Raw genomic sequence first — 27,288 nt, forward strand, 5'->3', positions numbered from 1 at the left:
AATAAACGAAATAATAAGACGAAACAAAAACTGAAGGTCAGTTATGGCGGCGTCCATGCACAGCTGCTGCAAAGCGTCTATAGAGGCTGGGCGCTTGCTCCGTCAGTTTTGTTACGGAGAGTGAAAAAGGGCAATATAAAAGATGAGCAAATTCAAGCCTCGCAAAATGTTTAGTTTACTGCATTCTTGAGAAGTTTCGTGGACATGACGAACAGTTCTTACAAGAACTTGCAACTGGGCTAGCTGGTGAATGTTATGAAGCATGGTGCGAGGCACCTGGATCTGGTGTGTCTTCTTCCTTCTGTTCATTGTTTTTTCTTGTGCCTTGCACCAGGCTTGAGAACAGTTGTTAGTTCTCGAACTGACCACAGTACAAGCGGTCAGTACTTTGGTCCACTCCGGGATACAAAACTCGTATCTGGTACTTCGAAGCAGGCAAGGGGGGTGCCGAGGGGATAGCGCAGCATTCGTGCCTTCTGTGTTGGGGATGAGTGGACCTTCAAACATTCAATCTTTTAGTCGGGTAATATTCGATTCACAATGTATTTCCACAACTTGAAATATTAGAAAAATATTAACAGCATATAAAAAATAATATGGGAATCTGTCTGGGGAAATGTGTCTGGAGGATACTGGGAGTCCATTTTGCAAAGCTGTTAGCGAAGTACACGGGGCAACAGGGGCACGATGCTTGGTAAGTTGGGGTATTGGGACCGTGTGAAGGCAGACAGAGGTGCTGTGGCCACACTGTGCACAAGCAGTTGATTTTACACCATCGCAGCCTCCGTGTTCCCTTTGTGAAATTTCCGCGACAACAAGTCGCGGCTCTCTTACCGCTCGACTACAGCAGAAGGCTCAAAACTCCGTCGCTGGCGCAGATATATAAATATACTGGCACAGCTTTTATCTCGCCTGATTTCTCTTTTAGTTTGGCTCATATTTACCTTCCCTGGTCGTAACTTTACCTGCCGCTCCTAAAGTATAAAGGGGTGGTTAATTGAACTCAGGTTGAAAGCCTCCGCAGTCAGTTTCTGCGAGCGAAGTTAAACTTTTGTACTCGAAGCGACACGGATTTCCCTGCCATTAGGCAGGGACGCTAGGTACTTCCTTGTCCCCATGGAGCTGGTCAGGTGACATAAAAATCCCTCTTGGCCGCGAGATGAGCAAAGCGCCCCTGGCACACAGACACCTTTCGGGCATGGAGGAACTCACCGGAGTCAACGCTGCTGCCAAATCCACCCATGCGTCGCCTCGGAGGCGGTCCTGGCGGTCTACGAACGAAAGGCACATTGAAATAACATCGAGGAAAACTCCTCTCTCGTGCATTCCTGCCTGCCTTCTGTGGACTAAGGTTAGGGTGGAATCGCGCATGCGTGGAACAGCTAGGGAGATCGGTCTATTCTGCATTGGTCACCGACTGTACGGTGACACATTTAGAAAGGTGCGTTGGAATATGTTACCTCCGTCCCGACGACCCAGAGCCACCGTATCTGGAGCCAGAAGACCTAGAATTATTACTATTGTCCAGCTGGAAGGAAGAAGAATAACTTGTTGGCACAACTGGAGTTCTGACATTGGGACGCCTAGAGTGAATCTAAGGAAGCACTCTTAAACAACATGCTTCATCCGCACGACAGTGTCACGCATTTGTTTGTAGCTTCCAGTCACATTCTGACCGCTAATAGAGTCTCTGTGGTGCAGCTATGCATGCTAAACGCAGGGACGAGCCAACTTGAGCACACGCGTTGAATAAAAATGATTCATACGTCTCGAACTTACCATAAACAAGGTCTGGAAGCTGTAAAGTAAAAGAAAGATGGCATTTAGACTAAATTGAAACCACACAAATGAACCAAATGCCCATAAGTGAGGTACTATTCTGCCTCTTAGAAAACTATCTACCGCCTCTAAGAAAATTTTATGAACTGAATGAGCACGCATAGCTAATAGAAAAGGCAAGATTCTAGCCACATGGTAATCAGCAGCAAGAGGACCGAATGTCCTTGTGTCTCCCTCGTATACTGTAAACAACCCAAGTTCCACAAACTTTTGGATTTGAAAAATGTTGCAAAACCTTGATTACGTAAATAGATCACATCGCGGTGACAGGTATTTACTCTTTCCTGACCACAGGAAAAGTAAAAATGTTCGAAGGATTCGTGCAACCACTTTTATTTGGAGCAAGATGACACATCAAAATGATGCCGATTGTTCTTTCAAAAGAAACAGGTTTGTATAATGTGGGGAAAAGACATTAAAATTTCATTTCTTGAATACACAATGTATGTGCATTAGGCATATAAATGCCGAAACTTCTACAGCTACGTCGAATCAAACAACAAACAAAAAAACTGATTACTGTAAACGACTTATTTTTCGCGGGCTCAATATTTCGCGTTTTAGGTCAAAGCTGAAGTTTTGGAATTATTTGCGGGTTCTAATTTTTGCGACGCGATGGGATCTCAATTCCGGTCCAATGTGTTTATATTGCACCGGAATTGTTTGCGGGATCTATTTTTCGCAAATTGTAGGTGATTCGCAAAAAATTAAGTCGTTAACAGTATACCAAATGCGCCCCACACCCATGGCTATTACTTCTGAAAGTTAGTGTAGTCTTACTGAAGTTGCCTATTTTTGGTTTGTCGGAGAGTTAGCCTCCGTAACACGTGCGCTTCTCAACGAAGCAATGCCTATATCGGTGAAATGCGGATAGTACACCTCACACCCCCAGCAGAACGCTTTCTTTGTGTTCTACCTCGGTTTCGTAATAGCCCCGATTGCAGTTCCTCTATATTTAGCATTTTTGTCCCCCTTGCTGGGTTCATGAAACGTGCATGCTGGCTCAGGACAGCATCGGAAACTATAGTGATGCTTACCGACAACCACCTGCTAAGCGAAGCCTATAACATCATTTAAGGCGTTTCTAGAGCTCTTGAGATCCAAACAATATGCCAGAATACACTTGAAATATGTAAATAATAGCTTCTTTGTTGCGAAGGCTGATGCAAGCAGTTAGCTGCGTTAGACAGGTGCAACCACCGTTCCTAGGACTATTTCTGACAGCCCATCAGCTCGCGATAAAGCTCGAACCTACGTTGAAATGAAAGAAGATTGTGGAACACAATTCTCCGCACTAAATCTAATTTCTTGACGGCGCGTGGAGACCATCGATCACCGGTCAGGAAAGAGTTAATCACGGTTGGCGGGAACACGGGAGCACGTAGCATCGAGTACTAGCGGAGCACGCTAAGGCCCGCTTCAAATGGGGCAACCTTTCCAGCAATTTCGGTGTTGCTGGCGAGTTGTTCCCCAGCTTTCCCTAGGTCCTGGCGCTGCAACACGAATGGACCAGTTACAATACGTACAGTCCAACGACAGCGAAGGATGTTGGGAACCCTGGGTACAGATGACGCGCTTTCTCGTTGCATCTCCACAACTACGCGTGAATCGCGGCAGCTATAGCCAGCAGCCATGGTTGCAATTATGAACCAACCATACCGGCTGTCTCGAACAACGTTGCACGCGGCGCTAAGGTTCCTTTCACTACTAGCAGTTGTTGCAGGGATACAAAGAACCTCTTTGGCAAGAAAATAAGAACGTGGAAATTTCTCGCTTCAATACTCCCCCATTTCAACTGGTCACCAATGTTTTCACACGATACACTGGGCTCGGGGCTGCCGTCCGAGCCAGTTCAGGCCCGCCAAGGTGCTGGCCTCGGCCCAAACCGTGCCAGGCCCTTTAAAAAAAAAAAGAACTGTACCCGGCCCAGCCCGGCCCTTGGGTGGCCTCGGGCTTTTGGGAAAGCCCGAGCCTGTGCTCTCAGCTGCACTGCACAAAATTCACGAAATATTGAGCCTGCGAAAGTAAAGTTGCAGTACCCGTTTCATCTGCTAGGATGGGCATTGAGGCTAACCTTTCTTTCAGTTTAGCAAAAGCAGAAAACAACATGATGCCTCCACTGGAACAAAAATATCTACAGCAGAGAAGTGGTGAGGCCATTAAAAAAAATTCTCAATTTATCTCGATCTTATCGATAAAGCCGGTATACACAGAATGTGGTTCCGCGGCACCTTTCAAGGTTTCTGATGGACATAGCATTGTTCTTGTTTGTTTTCCTGCAGCGAGGCACTAAGTGGCTTTTACATGTACCCTTCATCTTCTGAGAACTTTTTTTTACCATTTTTTTCTTCTTTGGTCGTAGCACATTAGCGTTTTTCAAGCTCTGTCCTTGTTTATGTGATGCTGAGCACATCTTTGATTTTTTGTTTACTTCCCATAAACTGTACAAATGCAAATGCCGTAACGCCGGCGGACGACGTTTGCGTTCGAACGGTGAATTGAGACCAGCGTGGTAGAGGCAAATTCAGGTAGCTTTACGTCTGCCCACCGATTGGTGCAGTGGTAGAATGTCAAGCTCACAATCGAGGGGTCGTTGGTTCGATTCTCGTTGAGGAACATTTAGAATTTCGTTCCTTTTTATCAATTTACCACTCTTTCCTACAGACCGTCCTCCGAGGCATGTGTTACACACTTCATAACAGTTTTCATGGCATTCTGTTACATTTCCTTAGGGATCCCAGCCTATAAACACATTCTGTGTTCTAAACTCTGCCTGTGCTTCAACGTTTCTCACACATAGCAAGTCCACTATCTGATTTTAATTGAATGTGCTCAGCCATGAGCCAGGACTACACATTTGCATTCATGTTCATGCGACGCTAAATTATCACCTTGTCTGAGAAGGAGCATTTAGAAGAAGGTAAGAGTTTGTAAAAGCTATTTAAAATGACGCAACGTCTGCGACATGGTTGGCAGGCACCCCATGTCTCTGCCAAATTTAGCAGATTTCATTGACTCGATCCATTTGGAACTCTTCCTTTTAAGTGATGTTGTATGCACGACGTCGTGCACCGCGACCAGAAATGGCTATACGCACGACGCTAAACAGTTTGCATCACAGTAAACATGCCTCAGTGAATCAATTTAATTAAGCATTTAGTAAAAAAAAATATTGCATATACAACAGATTTTCAAAACGGACTGGCAAAGCTGTGACATAGCTCTGGGGTAAGGCGGCTACTTCACGCAAAGCGGAACCCGGGATAGAATCCAAAAAATGGCAAGCATACTTTTTTTTTTCTTTTTGTAAAGCATTTGGCAATTTTGACAGCATATTAATTCCCTCACTACTATCGCTGTAAAAAACAAATTTGTTCTCTACAAACTGTCACAAGATGATAGGGAGCCAAAATCCACCACAGAATTAACAGTGCGAGCTCTCCGCATCGTGTGTATAGCTATTTCCGGTCGAGCAGAGCCGTATATAGAGAGTGTATGGTCAATGGGAGGTGCGGGCAGAGCCAGGGCTTGCACCAGACTCAGAAAGAGGGCCTGACATGCTCTCTTGGTCAACCAGAAGCCAAAAAGAATCCCTTGCAGTAGTAGCGAGAAACAGTTTCAATCGTTTTAATAAGCGTGTAAGAGTCAAATGTACTAGCCCTTCACGGTTGAAAATAGGGTGCACGTGGTGTTTCGATCATGATCGTGCAGAAAAATGTAAGAAACGAATGCGCCGCTCGAACAGAGTCGAAGTCTGTTTTGCTCGGACAGAGCGTGACCGCTTGGACGGCAGATTCCCGGTCCTCGGCACCTGGCATACGGATTATGTCGATCGTTCCGCTAGTCCCACTCTTCCATCATGATTTTGGATGAATGTGATTGAAACATCACATGCACCATATTTTCTGTCACGGAGAGTTACTCCGACGCACTTGTTAAGTTTGTTCATCGCTACCACCACCAGGGTAATATTTCTGGCTTCTGGTTGGCTACATTTGAATTTGTGGAGACGCCCTGGAACACGCCTAGCCCGCTTTCGGCCAATGGCGCCTCCCGAGTTGTCTCTCATACTTCCCAACGAATGGCCAAACTCTCTACACATACAAATCAGCGGTCAAGGTGCAGAACATTATGTAATAGCATTACTTTTTTTACTAACAAACTTCCCATTAGGTGATACAAAAGAGAACTGCATTGTTTTTCTCAATGAATGAATGGATGGATGCTAATGGCTGCACCCTTTATAGTGGACGGCAACTTGCGCCACCTAGCCTAGAAATTAAGAACCAAAAGTATGCTTTCTTTTTTTCGCTAATTTGCATACCCTCTGGAATTTTGTAACTATCCCCATGCAGTGTGGGATACCACCAGGATGACCTTTGGGGGATCGGCAAAGAAGCTAAAAACTTCACCCTTGCCTTTCTTCCCCGGCGAGGGAGTCGTTACTTTTTCTCCGGTCCAACCAATTAAAAAATGAGTAAAGCTATACGCACTTCGGACGAAGTGGCTATACGCACTCCTGGGAGAGCTCATGCCGCTCGGGCCACCCTTTTCGAACGGCGCGTGTATCGCTGGGGAGCTCGTTAATACAGCCCCCCGCCTGCGTTCACGCCGCTTTGTGGCGACAGTATGCGGCTGCTAATTACAAAACTTAACCAGTACACACCACGTAGCGGCGTCAAGCCGGCAACCCAAGCCCCGCTGTCCCCGATCGCACCTCCGGAAAGGCAGACCCATACATTTTAGTTCCGCGTAGTTTCGTCGACAACATGATCGCAAAAAAGAAATGTCGTAAATATTGCCAATGCCTCAACAAAACAAAATGTTTGAGAAAAAAAGAAAAAAAAAAGTAGGCCCACCGCGGATCGAACCTGCGTCCACTTGCGTACAAAGCGGACACCTTAACCCCTATGCTATGCCTTCGCTTAGAAAACTCGTTGTGACCATTCGTTTTTTACGAGTTTAGCGGAGTGCGTATAGCCATTTCGACCGAAATGCACTCCGGAGTGCGTATAGCCTTATTCTTACACAATATTTAGCAGTGTTGCCCTTCGAAATTGTATGCGGCATCATTTACACGGACGTTTTAATGACCCTCTCGTGATTTGCTATTCTTTGAATCAACACTTCACTGTCCATTTCCCTGCCACACCTAGAAGCAATAATCGTAATAATCTTTATTCGCGAGAGTAATGTCACCTCGAGTGGCTAACGAGGCAGACAGAAAGGCGAGAGCCCGTGCACTAGTGTGCCTGTCAGCCAGCCACCCGGGGCATGGACTAACAGTGGGAACCCCATTAGGAGAGGCGGCGCTGCTTACAAGAGAGTGATCATTCTGGCCAGCCCCTGGAAGAACTCGGTCAGGGTTCCGACCCGCCACAGCGGCTTGGACTCCAAAATCTCTCCGCCTGGAATCAGATCGACGGCGAGATCAGACGACACTCGGCTGGAACAGTCCTTGAGAAATTCTTTGCGCAGAGAGTGCTAGCAGCCAGTAAGCACACTTAGAACGGGCTAATACTAAAACACAGTAGGTATTATGAGTCGGACGTCCACGAAGAAATGGTGCGATGGCAAGAAAGCTGGGACTGGGGTATCGAAAACAAAAGGGGGGGAGGGGGGGATGTTTACGAGCGAAAGGCGCACGTCATCTAACGTTACTGCGCATCAGCCGCCGCTGCTCAGTTCGCTAACTCCAACCATTGGGCCTCTGATCGGCTGTCCCTATTCGCACTCCGAGTGCGGATAGTGGTGGTTTCTTATCCGCACTCCGAGTGCGGATTAGAATGGATTCTTATCCGCACTCCGAGTGCGGATTGTGCTGGATTCTTATCCGCACTTCGAGTGCGGATTGTGCTGGATTCTTATCCGCACTCCAAGGCTCGAAGTGCGATCGCAGCGCGCCGCGCGTTTATTTCAAAACGGTCAGTTAGGGAGTTAGGTCAGTTGTCAGTCTGGTGTCTGGTCAGTCGGTCAGCCTGGTCAGCCTCGCTAGTCGCGCACACGTGTCTGGTAGTGCCTTACACACTGATCAGTTCAACGTGGTCTACGAGGCCCCGGGCCCCGCTTCCTTGACGCTTTCGCCTCTGGCAGTGCCTATACACACTGTCCAGCTATCTTGTAGGCGTAGTGTCAGTGATCAGGCAGAGACTGCCGCCTAAATGCCAACGTCAACGTTTCGATCGTAGCACGTTTCAATCACGCTGGCTTTGCCAGCCATGTCCGATACTTCGGACCTGCTGGAAGATGACGGCGCTGAAGTTGTGCCGGCCATGTCCGTGTCAGGTACTTCGGACATACTGGAAGATGACATCGCTGAAGCCACTGAAGCTGTGCCGGCCATGTCCGTGTCAGGTACTTCGGGCCTACTGGAAGATGACGTCGCTGAAGTTGTACGAATCGGTGCTGCCTTTGACGATTTCCAATCATTCGACAAGGCTTTCAAGGACTACCAAGCAGCAACATTCCAGCTCTTCGTGGTGAAACGATCGAAGTCCGTAGTAGTAGCCAACAGAGGAATAGACCCATGCAATGCGCTGAAACAAGAACTTGCGTATGCTAATGTGACATTCCAGTGCAAGCATGGCGGGATGCCGCGAAAGGAAGGAACGGGCTCCCGACCTAATCAACGGTAAGTTTCATTGCATTGTTGTTGTTAGGGGGCCTCCAAAAGCAAAATAGTCCACGCGTGATTGCCTTGCCATCTAAACATGCTTCTGCACGACTTGTTTTCTGCATTTCAACCATAACCATGATTTTGCCCAGTGCCTGACACGTCTTTCCCTCTTGACATCCGTGTACTGCTTGCAGAGAACTGTAAGCTATATGCTAGCACATAGATTGCAATTGTCGCCATTGCTGGGTACTGACGGTTATTTCTACTTACTAGTTTCGAGCAACACCTGTTAGCGGACTAGAATGGGTTCATGTCTAGGGAAATATTACTGGTTTCTTTGAACTACAACCTCTGCGGTGTGGAACTAACACGACAGACCGAATGCTCTCGGCGCATAAAATACTGGCATGGCCGCGGATGACATCACATTCAATCTATGTAGAAGGTGCTTGGACAGTAATTACAGTCAACATCTGTTATTTTGACCAATTTAATTCCCCCCCCCCCCCCCTTTCCTCCCCTCTGCCTGAGGGTGACAAACAAAGTCCCCAAAACTGCTCATGGTTTTGTATAAAATTATGAAGTTTATTTAGGTGTTAATTTCTGTGTTTATTTATTTATTTATATTTTTTTTGCAGTAATGTGATTGGTCATAGTCATTTTGGAGCAGCTGTTGGAGCAGCCAAAAGTTCATTTTGGAGAAGCAAAAAGAGCTTTTCGAGCATAACCGCGCACTTCATTTTCATTTAATCGCTGCAGTTGTCAGGAGACAGCAAATAACACCAGCTGTTCAGTTGCTTGTGGAAGCACCAGACACGGTAACAATAAGACGACTGATGAAGAACAGCGCAAACTGCCGTGAATGATTATTTTAGGTACGAAATCCCACTGAAGAAACGTTAACATACAATCATTTTGAGCACATAGATTTATGTGTCCTTCAATTTCTAAGGGGGGTTGTTACAAAACTGCAATTCTTAATTCAGACAAGAAAGAACAAAGCATAAAAAATAAATCTACAAGAGTCCATAAACCTTCTTGCACCACGTCTCGCTCTGGAGGAGTACCTTTCCCCTTAGTATGCGGGTGCGCTGCGGCGAAGCAAGGTACACAACATCGTGACGCCTAGTTCGCAATTGTTGCTTCACTGCATTACACCAGTGTGCGGTGAGAACCGCACTCAACAAAGCTAACTAACCCACCAGAACAGACCACGAACTCGAGACTTGGTGAAACTTCTGAGTACTGTCAGTGCTTGGTGTGAAATCAAATCAAATAGTATGTTATTTGAGGCGATTGTCAAAAATCCTGAAAACCTGCATGAGCCTACCCTAACGATTCGCACCGGTAGCGAGGCCTGCAGCTGTTATATTTTCAGTATTATTTATTTGAACTTAAGCTCTGGTGCAATGTTGGTGCAAATTCCTCACATTCTGGTCAAGTGTAGCAGAATAAGCACTTTGGCGCAAATGGCGCAGCAATCACATCACTGTTTCTGTTACGAGTTTGGATGTCGCTACATTGGGGGTAGGCTCGCATACCTTGGAATAAATGCAAAAAACCCTGAGACTTGCCACTAACTTTTTTGTAAGTTCGTATCTGTCCTAAAAACCTGAATTTTTTATATCACAATGACAAAATAAACAACTGCGTAGTACTTCACATTAGTCTGGTAAATGTGCCAGCTGCCGGTAGTAGACCACACAATTTGGCCCTTTTAGAAGGAGGAGGAGCAGTGTATTTATTACAGTGGAAGCAATGATCCCATAGATTTCAATGGAGGGGTGGGGCGACTGATGTTCCTATAACACCTTCTTCAGCCTGCGTGACTACTAGTGGCGTATCCAGAAATATATTTGGGGGGTCTTGGGGCTGAGGCAACACATCCTAGATAAGAAAGCCTAAGGGCTGAATTTTCTTGCATCACTAAAGAAACCACCGTAGGTCAGCGATTGGACATGACTACGGCGTCAACGTTCAGCTGGAACATGTGTCCAATCACTGAAAATACGACGTATAGCCGAATGCTAATGCCGCAGTTGTGTCCAATCGCTGGCCTAAGGTTTTTCTTCTTTAGTGAGGCAGGAAAATTCAGTACTTAGACTTTCTTATCTAGAAGGTGTTGGCTGAGGTGGCTTGAATGCCCATGAGTGGGGAGGGAGGTCAAAATACATGTGTATATTATAGGGTCGGCTGGGTTTCGGAGGTTCTGAAGCGCTATAAGCCCTCGCTATGCCACTGGTAACTACGGCATGTTTTTGTGGCAACTGCAAGGAGGACATTTGTTGGAGAGCTGTAAATTGCTAAAACAGACAAAGAAAACGAAAGTTTTCAGCGGCTTCATCTTTCTTTCTTGTTTATTTATTTTTATTCAGAATTGAGAATATAACAATTAAAGGCTGAATTTCAGATAGTGTAAACTGCATGAGTCGTGTGAAGGCTTAACTTTCACTACTTGAAAAGTGTTGTGAAACACTTCTAGCATACCACTCCGAAATGCGAAGTTTTGGGCCTGCAAAATGTTCCTAAAATCAAGTCACAGCAAAAATTAAGCTGTTTACAGTAATTGGAAATAAAACAAAACTAAATGACTCAGAAAAACACTTTCTAAATTTACCCAAAAATAACTTGAGAATACATGGAACCCTAATTATGGGATGTTTCATTATTTCTGAGATTAGCAAATAATTTCAGAGCATCTAAATGAAGTGAGACAAACATCCTGTTCACATTTCGTGCACAAGACAATCACAAAAGATGCCACTGACTGTGAATAGGCTCAAATTTCAACTACTTCTGAACTAACAAGAAAAAGAAAGATGTCTTGGCTATGCAGGTTTCGTTTCGCTTAAAAAATATTCAGAAGATGAAAATTATTTTTTTATTGCCATTTCCACAGAAGTTATTAAAATATTATCATATTATTCCACATAATATTCATCTAGAAAAATTGCCATTTATTATCAGTCATTAGCAAAAAAGCTGTTCATGACAAAAGGAGTATTAATAGAAGTTTAGTGTTTTATGGTATTAGTACAACCCACTTGTTATTGAGTTGCCTATTTGATAATCAACATTTTGTTCTTCTAGGACAGCGAAGGTGGACTGCACGGCATATGTCAAGTGCAAGTCCAGCAAAGAAATGCAGAAGCTTGTGGTTGTCGACGTCTGCCTCCAGCATACTGGCCACGAGGTGAGTGAGTCAGTATACCGGCACTATCCACAGAATCGCCGCCTCACCACTGAGGAAGAGCAGCTTGTACAAGAGCCTGTAACCGAGCTGCAGGTGAACCCCTCTCTTCTGAGAAACTTCCTGCAAAGCAAGACAGGGAAGCCACTCACTGCAAAGGACATAGAAAATGTGGTGGCGCGCCTGAAAGGGAACAAGAAACCGGACATCGAGCAACTGGGGGAGGAGATCAAGGAGCTGTTTCGGCAAGATCCCACAGCAGCAGTGACTCTGGGCACGAACAACTCAAATGAGATGGAGCTTCTCCTCATCCAGACCAGCATGATGGCCGAGTTCTACAAGAAATTTCCTGAAGTGCTGCTTCTAGACGGCACATACAGGACCAACAACTTGAAGATGGCTCTCTTTGTTTTCATGGTTGTTGATGGAAATGGATCGAGCCAAGTCGTTGCATACTGCTTTGTCAGCAGTGAAGATCGTGCACACATGGACTCTATGATGCAAACGTTTGTTGGCCTTCAGGGTGTTGAGAAGACCAAATGTGTCATCGTCGACAAGGACTTCAAAGAGATTAGGGCCATCCGAAACAACTTCTCGTCAGATGCCGTTGTTCAGCTCTGCGAGTTTCACGTGAAGAAAGCACTGAAGAGAGCCGTGACGAGCAGCAAGGATGATGCTGACAAGGACAGGCTGAACAGTCTTTTGGTCAAGATGATTCATGCACCGAATGAAGAGGCCTACGACGTTCTGAAGGCAGAGCTTGACCAAACTGCCAGTGAAGGCTTTAAAGCATACTTCGAGAAGAACTGGCACAAGATGCAAGACATGTGGGTCCGCTACCGCTGCGACCAGCATTTCAACCTTGGGAACAACACTACAAACCGGGTGGAATGCCACAACTCGAAACTAAAAGCGGTTCTCAAGGTCAGTGACAAAATCCACGTCGCTCTGAAGTCCATGCTGAAGCTGCACAGCATCAAGATTGTTGAGTCTGAACACCTGCATGCCCTTAATGCCAGCTCATCATTCTTTACCTACAAGAGCAACACTGACCTCATTCAACAGTGCTCTTCACTTCTGACTCCATTTGCAACTGGGAAAGTCGTCTGCGAAGAACAGAAGGCAAACGTCATGCCCGAAGCTTCTGTTTCTGACTTCAATGAAGACTATGCTGTCACGACTCGGAGAGGTCAATATGTAGTGTCCTACTCGCTGACAAGCTGCACCTGCCGAACATTTGCGACAATGGGAGTGGTCTGTCGCCACATGATCCTTGTATCATGGCAGACAAGACGTGACATAGATGTTGTAAGTGCAACCAGCTCCAGGTGGCTGAGAGCAGCGCAGCCATACCTCCCTGCACAGGCCAGCGATCAGGGCGCAGTGCATCTTCAACGCACACGGCTCAAAGATCTCGACTACAGCACAGCATCGAGAGGCACTAAATATAACCATGCTCTTTGTCTCTTGAAGGACATTGGTGATCTGGTCGCAGAATGTGGGTCTGAAGAGTTCACACGCCGAATGGATTTAATAAAGAAACTAAAAGCGATGTGGATGGCAAACAAGACGGTCGAGCTCTGGAATAGCGACTGTAGTGAAAGTGATGTGGACTTCACTCGAGAGCCTGGCATGGACAATCCGGGAGCATCTCCAGGTGACAGTGACCTGCAACAACAAAACATCAGGAGCCGGCACATCACCCCTGCTATGTCATGCCTGACTAGCAACATGGTAAATAATTCCTCTCCTTTACCTGTGATCCTTGTTAATCTGCCTTTTTTTTAAATTTAGTCGCTGGATGCAAGAACAGCAGCAGTGTCTGTGAGCATGCCGCCGACTCACCGGTCCGGCCAAGACTCCCAGGTACTGAGACCTTAATTCTTTTCCTTTGTCGCCGTTAATCCCCTTTTCTTTCAGCCCCCTGGCCTGAGGACACCTGCTACTTCGCTCGCGAGTACGTCGCCGACCCACCAGTCCTGCCAAGACTCCAGGGTACTGAGACCTTCACTCTTTTCCTTGGTTGCCATTAATCTCCTTCTTTTCTTTCAGTCTCCCAACGTAAGGACTCCTGCCGCTGCGCTCGCAAGCAAGCCGCCGACCAAGCAGTCCCGCCAAGAGTCCCAGGTACTGAATCCTTCACTCTTTTCCTTGGTCGCCGTTGAAACCCTTCTTTTCTTTCAGTCCCCTGGCCTGAGGACACCTGCCGCTTCGCTCGCGACTAAGCCGCCGACCCACCAGTCCTGCCAAGACTCCAGGGTACTGAGACCTTCGCTCTTTTTCTTGGTCGCCATTAATCCCTTTCTTTTCTTCCAGTCTCCTGGCTTAAGGACTCCTGCCGCTGCGCTCGCAAGCAAGCCGCCGACTCAGCAGTCCCGCCAAGAGTCCCAGGTACCGAATCCTTCACTCTTTTCCTTGGTCGCCGTTGAAACCCTTCTTTTCTTTCAGTCCCCTGGCCTGAGGACACCTGCCGCTTCGCTCGCGACTAAGCCGCCGACCCACCAGTCCTGCCAAGACTCCAGGGTACTGAGACCTTCGCTCTTTTTCTTGGTCGCCATTAATCCCTTTCTTTTCTTCCAGTCTCCTGGCTTAAGGACTCCTGCCGCTGCGCTCGCAAGCAAGCCGCCGACTCAGCAGTCCCGCCAAGAGTCCCAGGTACTGATTCCTTCCCTCTTTTCCTTGGTCGCCGTTGAAACCCTTCTTTTCTTTCAGTCCCCTGGCCTGAGGACACCTGCCGCTTCGCTCGCGAGTAAGCCGCCGATCCAGCAGTCCTGCCAAGACTCCCAGGTACTGAGTCCTTCACTCTTTTCCTTGGTTGCCATTAATCCCTTTATTTTCTTTCAGTCTCCCGGCGTAAGGACTCTTGCCGCTTCGCCCGCAAGCAAGCTGCCGACCCAGCAGTCCCGCCAAGACTCCCAGGTACTGAGATCTTTCCTCTTTTCCTTGGTCGCCGTTAATCCCCTTCTTTTCTTTCAGTCTCCCAACGTAAGGACTCCTGCCGCTGCGCTCGCAAGCAAGCCGCCGACCAAGCAGTCCCGCCAAGAGCCCCAGGTACTGAGTCCTTCCCTCTTTTCCTTGGTCGCCGTTGAAACCCTTCTTTTCTTTCAGTCCCCTGGCCTGAGGACACCTGCCGCTTCGCTCGCGAGTAAGCCGCCGACCCAGCAGTCCTGCCAAGACTCCCAGGTAATGAGTCCTTCACTCTTTTCCTTGGTCGCCGTTGAAACCCTTCTTTTCTTTCAGTCCCTTGGCCTGAGGACACCTGCCGCTTCGCTCGCGAGTAAGCCGCCGACCCACCAGTCCTGCCAAGACTCCAGGGTACTGAGACCTTCACTCTTTTTCTTGGTCGCCATTAATCCCCTTCTTTTCTTGCAGTTTCCTGGCGTAAGGACACCTGCCGCTTTGCCCACAAGCAAGCCGCCGACCCAGCAGTCCCGCCAAGAGTCCCAGGTACTGATTCCTTCCCTCTTTTCCTTGGTCGCCGTTGAAACCCTTCTTTTCTTTCAGTCCCTTGGCCTGAGGACACCTGCCGCTTCGCTCGTGAGTAAGCCGCTGACCCACCAGTCCTGCCAAGACACCATGGTACTGAGACCTTCACTCTTTTCCTTGGTTGCCATTAATCCCTTTCTTTTCTTTCAGTCTCCCGGCGTAAGGACTCTTGCCGCTTTGCCCGCAAGCAAGCTGCCGACCCAGCAGTCCCGCCAAGTCTCCATGGTACTGAGACCTTCACTCTTTTCCTTGGTTGCCATTAATCCCTTTTTTTCTTTCAGTCTCCCGGCGTAAGGACTCTTGCCGCTTCGCCCGCAAGCAAGCTGCCGACCCAGCAGTCCCGCCAAGACTCCCAGGTACTGAGATCTTTCCTCTTTTCCTTGGTCGCCGTTAATCCCCTTCTTTTCTTTCAGTCTCCCGGCGTAAGGACTCTTGCCGCTTTGCCCGCAAGCAAGCTGCCGACCCAGCAGTCCCGCCAAGTCTCCATGGTACTGAGACCTTCACTCTTTTCCTTGGTTGCCATTAATCCCTTTTTTTCTTTCAGTCTCCCGGCGTAAGGACTCTTGCCGCTTCGCCCGCAAGCAAGCTGCCGACCCAGCAGTCCCGCCAAGACTCCCAGGTACTGAGATCTTTCCTCTTTTCCTTGGTCGCCGTTAATCCCCTTCTTTTCTTTCAGTCTCCCAACGTAAGGACTCCTGCCGCTGCGCTCGCAAGCAAGCCGCCGACCAAGCAGTCCCGCCAAGAGTCCCAGGTACTGGATCCTTCACTCTTTTCCTTGGTTGCTGTTAATCCCCTTCTTTTCTTGCAGTTTCCTGGCGTAAGGACACCTGCCGCTTCGCCCACGAGCAAGCCGCCAATCCAGCAGTCCCGCCAAGTCTCCAGGGTACTGAGACCTTCACTCTTTTCCTTGGTTGCCATTAATCCCTTTCTTTTCTTTCAGTCTCCCGGCGTAAGGACTCTTGCCGCTCCGCCCGCAAGCAAGCTGCCGACCCAGCAGTCCCGCCAAGACTCCCAGGTACTGAGATCTTTCCTCTTTTCCTTGGTCGCCCTTAATCCCCTTCTTTTCTTGCAGTTTCCTGGCGTAAGGACACCTGCCGCTTTGCTCGTGAGCAAGCCGCCGACCCAGTGGTCCCGCCAAGACTCCAAGGTACTGAGTCCTTCACTTTTTTCCTTGGTCACCGTTAATCCCCTTCTTTTCATTCAGTTTTCCGGCCTGCGGACACCTGCCGCTGCGCTCGCGAGCAAGCTGCCGACCTGCCAGTCCCCACAGATATTGTATCTTTCATCCTCTTCAGCAAAAAGTGTTAATTCACATTCTTCTTTTCAGACTTCTGATTCAAAGGTACCATCGGTAGCAGTGCTTGGAAGCACATCTCCAGTGCAACAGTTGCCGAGGAAGGCACTTTTAATACCTTCAAGTCATGACTACCAGGTATGTAAGCAGCTGGGCTCCAGCTTTTGGGTTTTTGTCTAAACATTGATTCTTGCAGCTTCCAGGTGCAGCATCACGGAAAGTGGACTCACCAAATCAGGTTCTGCCCCTTGAACAAAGTCAAGGCTCCCAGGTATAGAGTTCAATTTATGTTCTTTGGATCTTTCCTTAACCATACTTGTTCTTGCAGCTTGCAGGTGTACCAACAGGACAGGGCTCACCGGATCAGGTCCCACCCTTTGAACAAAGTCAAGGCTTCCAGGTATGGATTCCCAATTTCTGTTCTTTGGATGTTCTTTTAACCTAATTTGTTCTTGCAGCTTCCAGATGGGGCAGCAGGACAGGGCTCACCGGATCAGGTCCCACCCTTTGAACAAAGTCAAGGCTTCCAGGTATGGATTCCCAATTTCTGTTCTTTGGGTCTTCTCTTAGCCAAATTTGTTCTTCCAGCTTCCAGATGTGGCCGTAGGACAAAGCTCGCTGGATCAGGTCCCACCCTTTGAACAAAGTCAAGGCTTCCAGGTATGGATTCCCAATTTCTGTTCTTTGGATCCTTTCTTAACCGAATTTGCTCTTGCAGCTTCCAGGTGCGGCAGCACAGAAAGCAAACTCGCTTGTCCAGGTTCTGTCCATTGAACAAAGTCAAGGCTTCCAGGTATAGATTCCCAATTTCTGTTCTTCGGATTTTTTCTTAACCGAATTTGTTCTTGCAGCTTCCAGATGTGGCAGCAGGACAAGACTCACCGGATCAGGTTCCACCCCTTGAACAAAGTCAAGGCTCCCAGGTATAGAGTTCAATTTATGTTCTTTGGATCTTTCCTTAACCATATTTGTTCTTGCAGCTTGCAGGTGTACCAACAGGACAGGGCTCACCGGATCAGGTTCCACCTTTTGAACGAAGTCAAGGCTTCCAGGTATGGAGTTTGATTCTTGTCCTTTGGATCTTCTTTTAAAGGCTGACAAACAACTAGAAAAGATGAAACAGCCCTCATGTACACCAACTCTTTTTTTTTTTGTTAAAACAATACAAGAGTGGAATGGGCTGACGGAGCTGCAAGTGTGCAGTGAAAATGAAGACATGTTTTTTTTAGCATTGTAACCCCCCTGCTGTAATGCCCTCGGGCACTGCGGGTTAATCTCTGAATAAAGAAGAATAAAGATTTCTGCTCTCCTGTGGGGAAGGGAACCCTCGTTTTCAACGGGAAGTAGCTCAGAGACCCGCTCCTTTCGGGAGTGGAGGGGAGAAGAGCGAGGGAGGCAAAGGAGACTGGTAACAGGTTTTCTGCCCGGCAGAAGACGATTCCGTTGGTCAGCCTTTAACCAAATTTGTTCTTGCAGCTTTCAGGTGTGGCAGCAGGACAGGGATCACCGGATCAGGTTGCACCCTTAGAACAAAGTCAAGGCTTCGAGGTACGGAGCCCAGTTCCCATTCTTTGGATCTTTTCCAACCAAATTTGTTCTTGCAGCTTCCAAATGTGGCAGCAGGACAGAGCTCACCAGATCAGGTTCCACCCATTGAACGAAGTCAAGGCTTCCAGGTATGGTGTCTAATTTTCATTCTTTGGATCTTTTCTAACCATTCCTGTACAGCTCTCAGGTGCAGCAAGTGTAATTGCAGAATCGTTAACCAAGGCTCCATCCATGGACTTAAATCAAGGTTGTGAGGTATGCATTAATTTCCACTTTCCTGGGATTGCTTCTAACATTACTTTTATTCAGTCTTCTGGGACAGGAGGAGCAAGTGCAGCAGTTGACCATGCGCTGGAAGGTGTAAGAGTGTCAGCTCGAAAGAGACCACGAGGAAACCCCAGTGGCTCAAAAGACTCTTGCGTAGGGGTCCGATTTCCTTCGAGAAAAAAGACAAATCAGCGGTCGTCCAGTTGCTCATTCCTTGCACTTCCCACCAAGGAGAAAACCTTGCGTAAGTTCACGCCACAAACATCTATTTGACGAAATATTGAAATTATGTATGTCAATCTAAGTGTTGCTTTTATTTACAGGTATGTTGCTTTGGTTCCTTGATGAAGAGACTGCATCAGACACTTTAAAGCATGGATATTGTGTGCAGGAGAGGGACATATCTGTCATGTGCCGATCATTGTCGAGTGGCGCCTTAGACAGCCGAGCTCCTATTTTGACGTTGAAGAAGTACTTTTCTAGAGGTGCTTGGTCCAAAGTCACCGAACTTAGTAAGTAGAACTGAAGTTTACAGTTCTAACTAAACTGTTCTTTCTTTGCACATTTTTTGCTTATTTAGCTAATTCCATTTTATCTTTTTTTAATGATACAGTGAAGAAGAAAAAAGAACAAGGCCTGTGGATTTGTCCCAAATGTGACATTGAGGATGACCATTCCATCAAAATGATATCATGTGACTTGTGCCTGGAGTGGTATCACTGGTAAATTTCTAAAAGCCTACCTTTATGATGCCTGTGTGATACTGTTAGCACAAACACAACATCAGTGCTATTCTTCATTTTGCTCAGAGTAAGGACGGGCACCAATCTCCTTTCGTCACGCGGTCATTAAGTTTTAAGAGAAAAGCAGTAAAAGCTAGCAATTGCTCGTTTGTGCTAACAATATTGTGCTGTGTTCAACTATAAGGCTGATAAAGTTATAAGAGCCACAGACACTGCAAGTGGTGAGGGAAGCCACTCCCAAAGGCTTTGCCTATTTGAACTGATGGGGTGTTTCCCCTTCAAATTCTCGATAAACATAAGTATTCTTCCTTGCCTTATTTGCAATTGATTGACACCTAGTACAAGTGTGATTCCTGGCTATTTGCACGAGTAGTGTGCTCTCTGAAACTACATTCCTTGAGCATATTTATTTTTTTCTTCAACAGGCCTTGTGTGGGTATTAGCAAGAAATCCGTTCCTACCGGCGATTGGTTCTGCGAAAGCTGCAAATAGGAAGAGACTTGATTGCGACTCCTGCTGAACAGCTAGAACAACCTTTTCTTGCAATGTTTAAGCCATGTTCTAATACCTAATTATTTATGTGTGATAATGTTGTTTTCATTTATTATTTGCTGATGGCCAAAGAACATATAATTGTATGTAAATCGAGGTATTTAGTGAAGCTTTTTTCTTGTATATTGTGTCCTATCTAGCAGTTCTTTCTTTTCGTTGTGTTCATTTTTAGCATAGTTTTCACTATTTTTATTTTTGCGGAGGTGTTATACTTTGTCATGCTAGTTTCTGTGCTTCATTTCATCCTGAAATGAACCACAGCATATATGTATAAAATACATTGAATGTTTGACTTCACTATGCCAACATATTACATTTGGCATAATTTTGTTGCCTGCAACTTTGTGAAATACAAGCTTTTCTTTGTCATCTTTCATGTGCATGCTTTGGAAAGTGTGAAAATGAAGTGGGTCACCGAGCAAACTAAAAAGGTTCAACTTTGGGCTGCTATTTATTTTGTTTGTACATCATATTGCTTTGTACTGAAGCATTAAGTGCACACTTTGTTCATGTCTTTTTTTTTTTTTCAAAATTTAAATTGTATTTTTTACACTGATATTGCTACCATCTTAGAGTGTTGTGCAAAGACTACTGTGTCAATAAATCCACCAAAAACTAAATTGATTTCTTTGATCTTCATTTTACCAAATAAAATGTGCGTGATTAAATTATTTTTTGCTGAGAATTTTATAGTATGTTTCAGGCTGATTAGATGCATTTCAGTATTTTTGTCAACCTTAATGGAACATTCGTAGCCTTAAGAGTACTTATCTGCATACATGCCTATTTGTAGTGTTCTATAAAATCTTTGTGCTCCACATGTGAAAATAAAACAAAACACTGCAATTATCAGAATCAGTTTATTTTTGTCACAGCACTTTTACACACATATGTGACAAGAGGGGCCAGGAAAAAAAGCTGCAAGTTTGCAGCTTGACGGGTTCCTGCCCCCCAAAACAGAGGGCAGAGCGGCATTGTCATCAAAAACACACACACAAAAAACAGTGGAAATAACTTACGTAACATGACATTTAGCAATATATTAAGTATCATCTCAATACACATTGAAATAGGTGTAACAAACATTCTATTTATTACCGGAAAGTTTAAATTGTAGACATTTAATGAAAGTTTACCAACACTCGCCTCCAGACACAAAAGAAAAACACAATAAAGATAACTTATATAAGATGTCGTATGAAATAAGTGTCATTGAATATAGGTTGCACTTCAGAACAGACTGAAGTAGAAGATATAATAAATGTAAGACAAACATTTTCACTCAATATAGAAAAGCCTGAGTTGTATGGGCATTTAATGAAGGTGAATCAACTTCTTGGGAATATAAGGTGTTTAACAATAACGGCAATCTGTAACTCAACCTCTGGAAGCCAAAATTAGTTCTAGATGATGGGATTCGCCATGGAAGCCAATGACATGAGGGATATAATGATACATTATTTTCAAGTTTAATGAGGTCAAAAATCACTAATATGTTCTCTTAAGGCACAATGATATGTCACAGTTAATCTATTAGAGTACATGTTTGATACATCAAGTATTTTATGCTTTATAAATAAAGGAAGAGAACTATAATCACGTGGGACATTTTTAATTATCCTTACTGCTTTTTTTTTTTTGCATTAACCTCAACCTGTCAAAGTTACTTTTTATTGTTGTCCCCCAGACCAGATATCAATAACTGTCTAAATCTTCTGTGATGTGCAAGTCTGGGTTGGTGTTTACTCAACATCTCCACCGCGTCCATGGAGTGTTCTTCAGGTCGTTTTCGAAATTTGTGACTGCTTGTTTTCCCGGTTGTTTGATTGTTGTTTCTCCGATTGCTTGTTCGCCTTCTGCTTCGCCTGGCACGCCCTGAACACAGTTCGCTCTTTGTGCTAATAAAGATTATTATTATTACGTTAAATTAATTGTCACATTAGGGCTCATGTATCGCTTCTGTGCTCACCCAATTAGCAATAAAAAGCGTACAGCCGCATCCCACCCAGATTTCCGCCTTCTGCCACCATCATGCCGCAACGTTGCAGGCGCGCAAAAGCTTGCAGTCCGCACAGCCCGCATGAGCTTAGACACCCGCTGTCACACACAACAGCACACATCGCGACCCGCCGAAGTCGTGACACAGTCGACACAGTCACGGAGGTCACAGATTCACAGCAGCAGCGCAGCAGCGCAGCAGCACACTCGTAGCTGACCCGCTGACCAGCTCCGTCCACAACGCTCGCACTCGGGTAGAGTCGTAGAGTGGTATTGCGTAGAGTGTGTAGGGGGTAGGGGTGGTAGGGGTGCGGATAAAACCCGGCGCAATCCGCACTTGGAGTGCGGATAAGAATCCAGCACAATCCGCACTCGGAGTGCGGATAAGAATCCAGCACAATCCGCACTCGGAGTGCGGATAAGAATCCATTCTAATCCGCACTCGGAGTGCGGATTAGAAACCACCACTATTCGCACTCGGAGTGCGGATAGGGACGGCCCCTCTGATCACGGCGATGCTACTTCCGTGACTACGAATACATCCCCATGTTGATGTTCCCAGTGGTCTCGTCGCGGAATGACTACTCACGTTCGTTGATGTACGGCATTTTGATCGTATTCTCTGGCCGCCGACCGTCAGAGATACTCCCCGAAGACGTTGCCTCTCGCTGGAAGACGACGGACAATCGGACAAATAACGATTACAGTCGTTTTCCTTCTTCGCGTAATTTTACGTGTCCTTCCTTCCCGTTGACGCAAAATGTTTAGTTTGGCTTGGCTTGTCCAGCTTGGCTTTCGTATAACTCTTTTCAATGCTTTTGAACCTTTTGAAAGTGGGTGACACCGATGTCACTTCAAAAAAATATTTAGTAAATTTAAACTTAAAAGTATAAAAAATAAATTGTTTTATTGCTTTTTATATAATAAATATTTTATTTCGTCAACTCGAGCTTTATCACTTCATCCGCCACGTGTCCCCACAGTAAAATCGACTAGACATCCCGTCATGCATTGCGCTCTGCTAAGCCTTTTCGTTTGTGTCCCGTAGGCCTCGAGAAGCATGGTGAGTAGTTCCAGTACCTTCAACCTACTCGTTTTACTGTTATACGGGTGAATTTGGCGCTGTACTTTCGCTTACGGAGTGATGTAATGAGTTTAGCTTCGCATTTGGTTGCAGTTTTTTTTGTGTGCAATGTTACGAGTTCTAATGTAATGAATCGGTTTTGTGGCAGGACGTAATATGGCTACCTTGGTATCCGCACGTTTCGACACGCGGTTGCACCGATCGGGAGTGTTTGTCTGCTCTTTCTCCTAACATGGCGTTTCTCAAAGGCTGGCATCTTATTTTTTTTTATCGCGTTTCTGTAATAATTTCTGCGAAACCTTTAACGTGCGGACCCGTTGTTGGCGTGGCCGTTTGTAAAAACCAAGGGAGGCTCGCAAGCCTGCTACCGTGGGGCATACCCTCAGCTTTTTTTTCGAGATACACGCGTTCTAACTGAAGGGGCTACCCTATGAGGTGTCCTCGCTACTGTAGAATGTTGGCGGTTGCAAAATCGACAGAGTTTAGACTTGCAGGGGCCGCATATTTTGACTCTACTTGCGAAGGCTGTCAAACTTTTTGTTGTAGGTGGTTGGATATTTGTGGGTGATAAAACTCTACGCCTAATTTGTCCGTGCGAGTTTTGCCATGTGTGCGTTTCCGTGATGAACCTGTACCCGATGATAGGAATTGCCGTCCGATACGAACGTGACGAGCGGTTTTCTGTTGCATCTGACGAGACGCACACCAACTTACCCGCGTGAGTGGGAGGTTCTGCTGGCGCTTTTTCTTACCCCTTTGTATTGCCGGCCTGCAGCCTTTGCGTACATACGTGGAGATCGGGCGGGTGGCCTACCTGACCCAGGGCAAGCAGCGGGGCAAGCTGTGCACCATCGTCAACGTAGTCGACCAGAACAGGGTGAGCTACGCTTCATGGCTACTTGTTTCCAGGCTCCTTTCTAGGGCCGACACTATTAGTGCCGAGATATTTCGGTGGCGCCCTCTAATGGTTTCCATCCGTGACGTCACAACTGGGATTTGCCTCGCCGTGACGTCACCAGTTGTTACCCTGGCTACTTCCCACCAGGTGCGACGACGAGTTCGGTGGTGTGTTTAAAAAGCACAGTGGAAGCTAGGAACCATCACAACCGGAACTAACACCGTCAAAGTTGACAATCTGACAATGCTCATATGGCCATGGTCTGGCCAATCGTGGAAAGCTGACCGCAGCGACGCTTTTGGTCGCGCACATCGCTAATACTCCGACCTGACAACAAGCAGAAGCTACGATTCCAGTAAGCCATCAGTGTTGGAGAGAGACGTGCGACGGCATACTGTAGCTGTGGTAAGCTGTCGCATGCTTCATTGCTCCGATTGGCTCTGGGGTGCTGTAGGTTCCGCCCTTCACAACCTTTTGCAGAAACTGGGTATCGCTTGGTCCCATAGTTGAACAATGCTTGTCTCTCTGCACATCAATTTGAAAGGCTCTATGGTATGGGGAAACTAAAAAAGATGCACAACTGCTCCGTAGTTTGCTAAGACACAGACTAGATTCAGCTAGCGATTCATTGACCCATTGATGTGTTGGATCCTAAGGTCAGCTTGCTTAGCTGGAGAAACCAAGAAATGAGTGGGATATCTTGTTTTGCTGGCCTTGTACTGTACCTGTTTTTCAATGGGAGCCCCTGCAATGGCCGTGCGCGCCTTTGTGCAGGCCGTGGTGGACGGTCCGTCGACGGGGGTGCCCCGGCAGGCGGTGCCCTTGAAGCACCTGCGGCTGACACGCCAGAAGCTGCGCATCCCCCACTCTACGTCTACCAAGGTGGTCCGGAGGGCCTGGGAGAAGGAAGGGGTCACCGCCAAGTGGAAGGAGTCTGCCTTCGCCAAGAAGCTGGCAGCACGCAAGCTGGTGAGCGAACCCTCGTTGCCTCGCAGGAGCGTGCCCTGTCTGTGATGACCTCGATCCTGGAAGTGCCGTCAGATACGAACATGACGATACTAAGGAAGCTGACTAGTCCCTGTAATCGCGACAAGGTGGCAATGGCAGGGAGGAGTTATCCCGCCTCCAGCGCGGGCTTCCTGCCTCGGACGCTTGGTGCACACCAAAGCGGAGTGAAGTCACGGAGTGCACGCTGGAGGTCGGGAAGACGCTCCCTTGTCATTTTGTCGGCGACTATGGTAGTCCGTGTTGATTGCCTTGTCCGAGTGGACCTTGGGCTGGGTTTGATGCGGGTCTTCCTCACCTTTGCAGAAGGCCAACATGTCCGACTTTGACCGCTTCAAGCTCAAGAGGACCAAACAGGCGGTAGGTTTGTTTGCTTCGGTCGCAGCACCCCATCACCGGGAATGGCAGCATCTGGTGTTTTCTTAAAATGCATTTTGTATCCACTCTGCCCTCTAGTGAATGCAGCCATGTAGAGGATCTGCAGTTTTGCCTTCTTAGTCACCCAACTTTTCCTTTACGGTATGCAGAAAGTATGGGAAATTTGTTAAGGCGTGCAAGTGATGAACCCCGATTCACTTTGATAGGAATTGCCGTCCGATACGAACGTGACGACGGTTTGAGTTCTGATGCACTTTTTTTTTTCCTTCCCTCGTACATTTTGTTTGAGTGCCGCCGGCATTGTCCACTAGACCCAGTCAGCGTGGGGATGTGTGGCAGTGATGGTAGTCTTGGCGGGAGTATGTCGTGGCAGTGTGCAGCAGTGTGTTGACTGGTGGGGGCCTGCATGCAGATGAACAGGCTGGTGCGGGTGCGCTTCCTCAAGCTGAAGGCCCTGGCCAAGAAGTCTGCAAAGAAGGCCCACGAGGAGAAGCTGGCCAAGAAGAAGAAGTGAACTGCTCCTTGGGGGCAACATTAAAACAAACTCTTTCTTTTGTCGCACCCAGTCTCTGCATATGTGGGAACATGTATTGGGCCTGCACTATGGGTTTCCAGTGACACGAAAGTAGCAGAAAGCCTCAGTTTGGTGCAAAATTTAGTCCGCTGGTAAGCGAGACATTGTCGCCCAATTGAGCGGACGTCAAATAACTCTAGAAGGTAATCTTCCTACAAGTCTTGTCTAGGATGAGCAGCTGAAGGAGGCTGCGATTTCTAGAAACCAACCTGGTTTCTAGAGCAGCCTGTAGTACTTGTGCGTCAGTTAGCAAGAGCTGTACTTCGACCTTCATGGCCGACACGGGCAAGCCCGGAGATTCCTCTTTTTAACCTAGTCTCGTAGTTTACCTTTTTTTGGTGGCATATGTCGTGGAAGTTTAGGCGCCCATAAATAAACCAGCCGCACCACTGATTCGATCAATATTTTCAGTCGGACAAATTGTCCGAAATTGCCATCCATCATCCCAATCGCTTGCGTGTGAAGTGTAACCACAACGGAAAAATGCATTGCCGTTTTTTTTTTTTCTTCTGGCTAATGAGTGCCATCAGTTGTTACCAAGCTATACCCATTTCCGCTCGAGATGCAGGTCCCAGATGCATCGCTTATGCACTGGACCAACTTCCTGAAGCAATTTGGACAGAGTGGCTCGGCCACAGTTTTTCAATCGCTCTCTCCGTCCACCGATTGACCGTACCCATGCGAAAACCTCGGGCACACGGCCATGCCCGAGGCTTCAGAAGCAGCTAGGTGCATGACAGCACCTCCTAGATGAGAAGGCCACACTGCTGAAGTTTCGGCGTCAGCATTCAACTGAGACTTGCCCAGTCAGAGTGTATTTTTTGCCGATGTTAAAAATTCTGCACTGTGGCTTTCTTTAGGTTGTGTTGGCTGGCCCCAGGGCGTCCAAGGAACTGAAGGAGGTTCCAGGAGGGGTCATTGAAAAGCGTGTGACCTGGCTAGCAATACCAGTCTTGGAAGTCTTGGCTAAATGGCTTGCCTTTAGTCCGTGGGCTAGCGGAGCTAGTGCCGTGCTCTAGAGCGAGGGTCGGCAACCCACGAGGCAGTTTTATGCGGCCCTCGGCATGACATCAAAAAGCACCCCCCCAATGCCGCTTCCTCACATAGACTCGAGGACCACACGGCAGTTTTGACCAGTGCTGTAGGTGTTGCCAAGAAAAAGTAACGAAGTATGTTACTCGTTATTTGTGCAAATAAAAAGGGCACAATAACAACCTGTTACCTCACTATAGAAGAAATGCATTACTGTTCACATTACTGATAAAAAATAACGCACGTTATATTTTTGATGTTTTGTGTTTTGACGGTTCAGGTACCAATAACCGCCATATTGAAACAAATATGTTCCTGCAGAAACTGAACATAATTTTATCTTTAAGCTTTTACTTAAATGCTCGGAAAATAAAAACCTAAAGAAAAGCTCAAAGAACTAAAAAATCCACATGGCTTGGCGCCTAAACACACGCAAAAAAATTGAAGCGTAATTTTTTTAATTCCTGGGAAGAAAACCCGAGTAACCAAACTACGTTACCCGTTACTTGAAATGAGTAACGTAAGTATGTTACCCGTTTCTGCTTTGAAAAAGTAACGAGTTCGTTACTATGTACTGAAATCAGTAAAGCGTTCCCAGTAACGCGTTACCACGAACACCATGGGGAATGTCCGGCACACGATACTTGGGAAGAGATCTTCTTTTCCTTTGTGCCTCCTCGACTGCCCCCCTCCGTGACTTGTCGTTCGGCCCCCTCTTTGTTGGCTTCTTGGCAACTCAGCCCGCGCTGACAAAGGCTGCCGGCTTCTGACGGGCAAGTTGCCA

The 27,288-nt window shown here is 46.8% G+C and overlaps 2 protein-coding genes across 2 annotated transcripts; both read left to right on the forward strand.

Moving 5' to 3' along the window:
- Positions 1-7,643: 7,643 nt before the first annotated feature.
- On the forward strand, positions 7,644-20,387 carry LOC115327749. Its single transcript, XM_042294350.1, has 32 exons — positions 7,644-8,470; positions 11,546-13,379; positions 13,440-13,511; positions 13,830-13,904; positions 13,962-14,036; positions 14,094-14,168; positions 14,226-14,300; positions 14,754-14,828; positions 14,886-14,960; positions 15,018-15,092; positions 15,282-15,356; positions 15,413-15,487; positions 15,545-15,619; positions 15,676-15,750; positions 15,940-16,014; positions 16,072-16,146; positions 16,204-16,278; positions 16,336-16,563; positions 16,622-16,696; positions 16,754-16,825; positions 16,884-16,955; positions 17,014-17,085; positions 17,144-17,218; positions 17,277-17,348; positions 17,406-17,477; positions 17,902-17,973; positions 18,030-18,101; positions 18,154-18,228; positions 18,283-18,484; positions 18,564-18,752; positions 18,854-18,962; positions 19,409-20,387. The coding sequence occupies exons 1-32, from the start codon at positions 8,058-8,060 to the stop codon at positions 19,473-19,475; spliced, it is 4,893 nt and encodes a 1,630-aa protein (XP_042150284.1). The 5' UTR covers positions 7,644-8,057; the 3' UTR covers positions 19,476-20,387.
- Positions 20,388-22,494: 2,107 nt separating this feature from the next.
- LOC8023804 (60S ribosomal protein L14) lies at positions 22,495-25,459 on the forward strand. Its single transcript, XM_002403042.4, has 5 exons — positions 22,495-22,596; positions 23,393-23,494; positions 24,290-24,484; positions 24,827-24,880; positions 25,311-25,459. The coding sequence occupies exons 1-5, from the start codon at positions 22,594-22,596 to the stop codon at positions 25,410-25,412; spliced, it is 456 nt and encodes a 151-aa protein (XP_002403086.2). The 5' UTR covers positions 22,495-22,593; the 3' UTR covers positions 25,413-25,459.
- Positions 25,460-27,288: the final 1,829 nt, after the last annotated feature.

This window comes from Ixodes scapularis, unplaced genomic scaffold (assembly GCF_016920785.2).
Source record: "Ixodes scapularis isolate PalLabHiFi unplaced genomic scaffold, ASM1692078v2 PGA_scaffold5__190_contigs__length_132052651, whole genome shotgun sequence".
In the NCBI taxonomy this organism is placed as follows: Eukaryota; Metazoa; Arthropoda; class Arachnida; order Ixodida; family Ixodidae; genus Ixodes; species Ixodes scapularis.

Bases quoted from the DNA above. Each gene is read 5' to 3' on its own strand.
- LOC115327749 (XM_042294350.1), top strand. From the start codon at position 8,058: ATGTCCGATACTTCGGACCTGCTGGAAGATGACGGCGCTGAAGTTGTG. The intron at 14,037-14,093 runs GTACCGAATCCT...CTTTTCTTTCAG, and splicing joins AGTCCCGCCAAGAGTCCCAG to TCCCCTGGCCTGAGGACACC. The intron at 14,301-14,753 runs GTACTGATTCCT...CTTTTCTTTCAG, and splicing joins AGTCCCGCCAAGAGTCCCAG to TCCCCTGGCCTGAGGACACC.
- LOC8023804 (XM_002403042.4), top strand. The intron at 24,485-24,826 runs GTGAGCGAACCC...TCACCTTTGCAG, and splicing joins AGCTGGCAGCACGCAAGCTG to AAGGCCAACATGTCCGACTT. The intron at 24,881-25,310 runs GTAGGTTTGTTT...GCCTGCATGCAG, and splicing joins TCAAGAGGACCAAACAGGCG to ATGAACAGGCTGGTGCGGGT.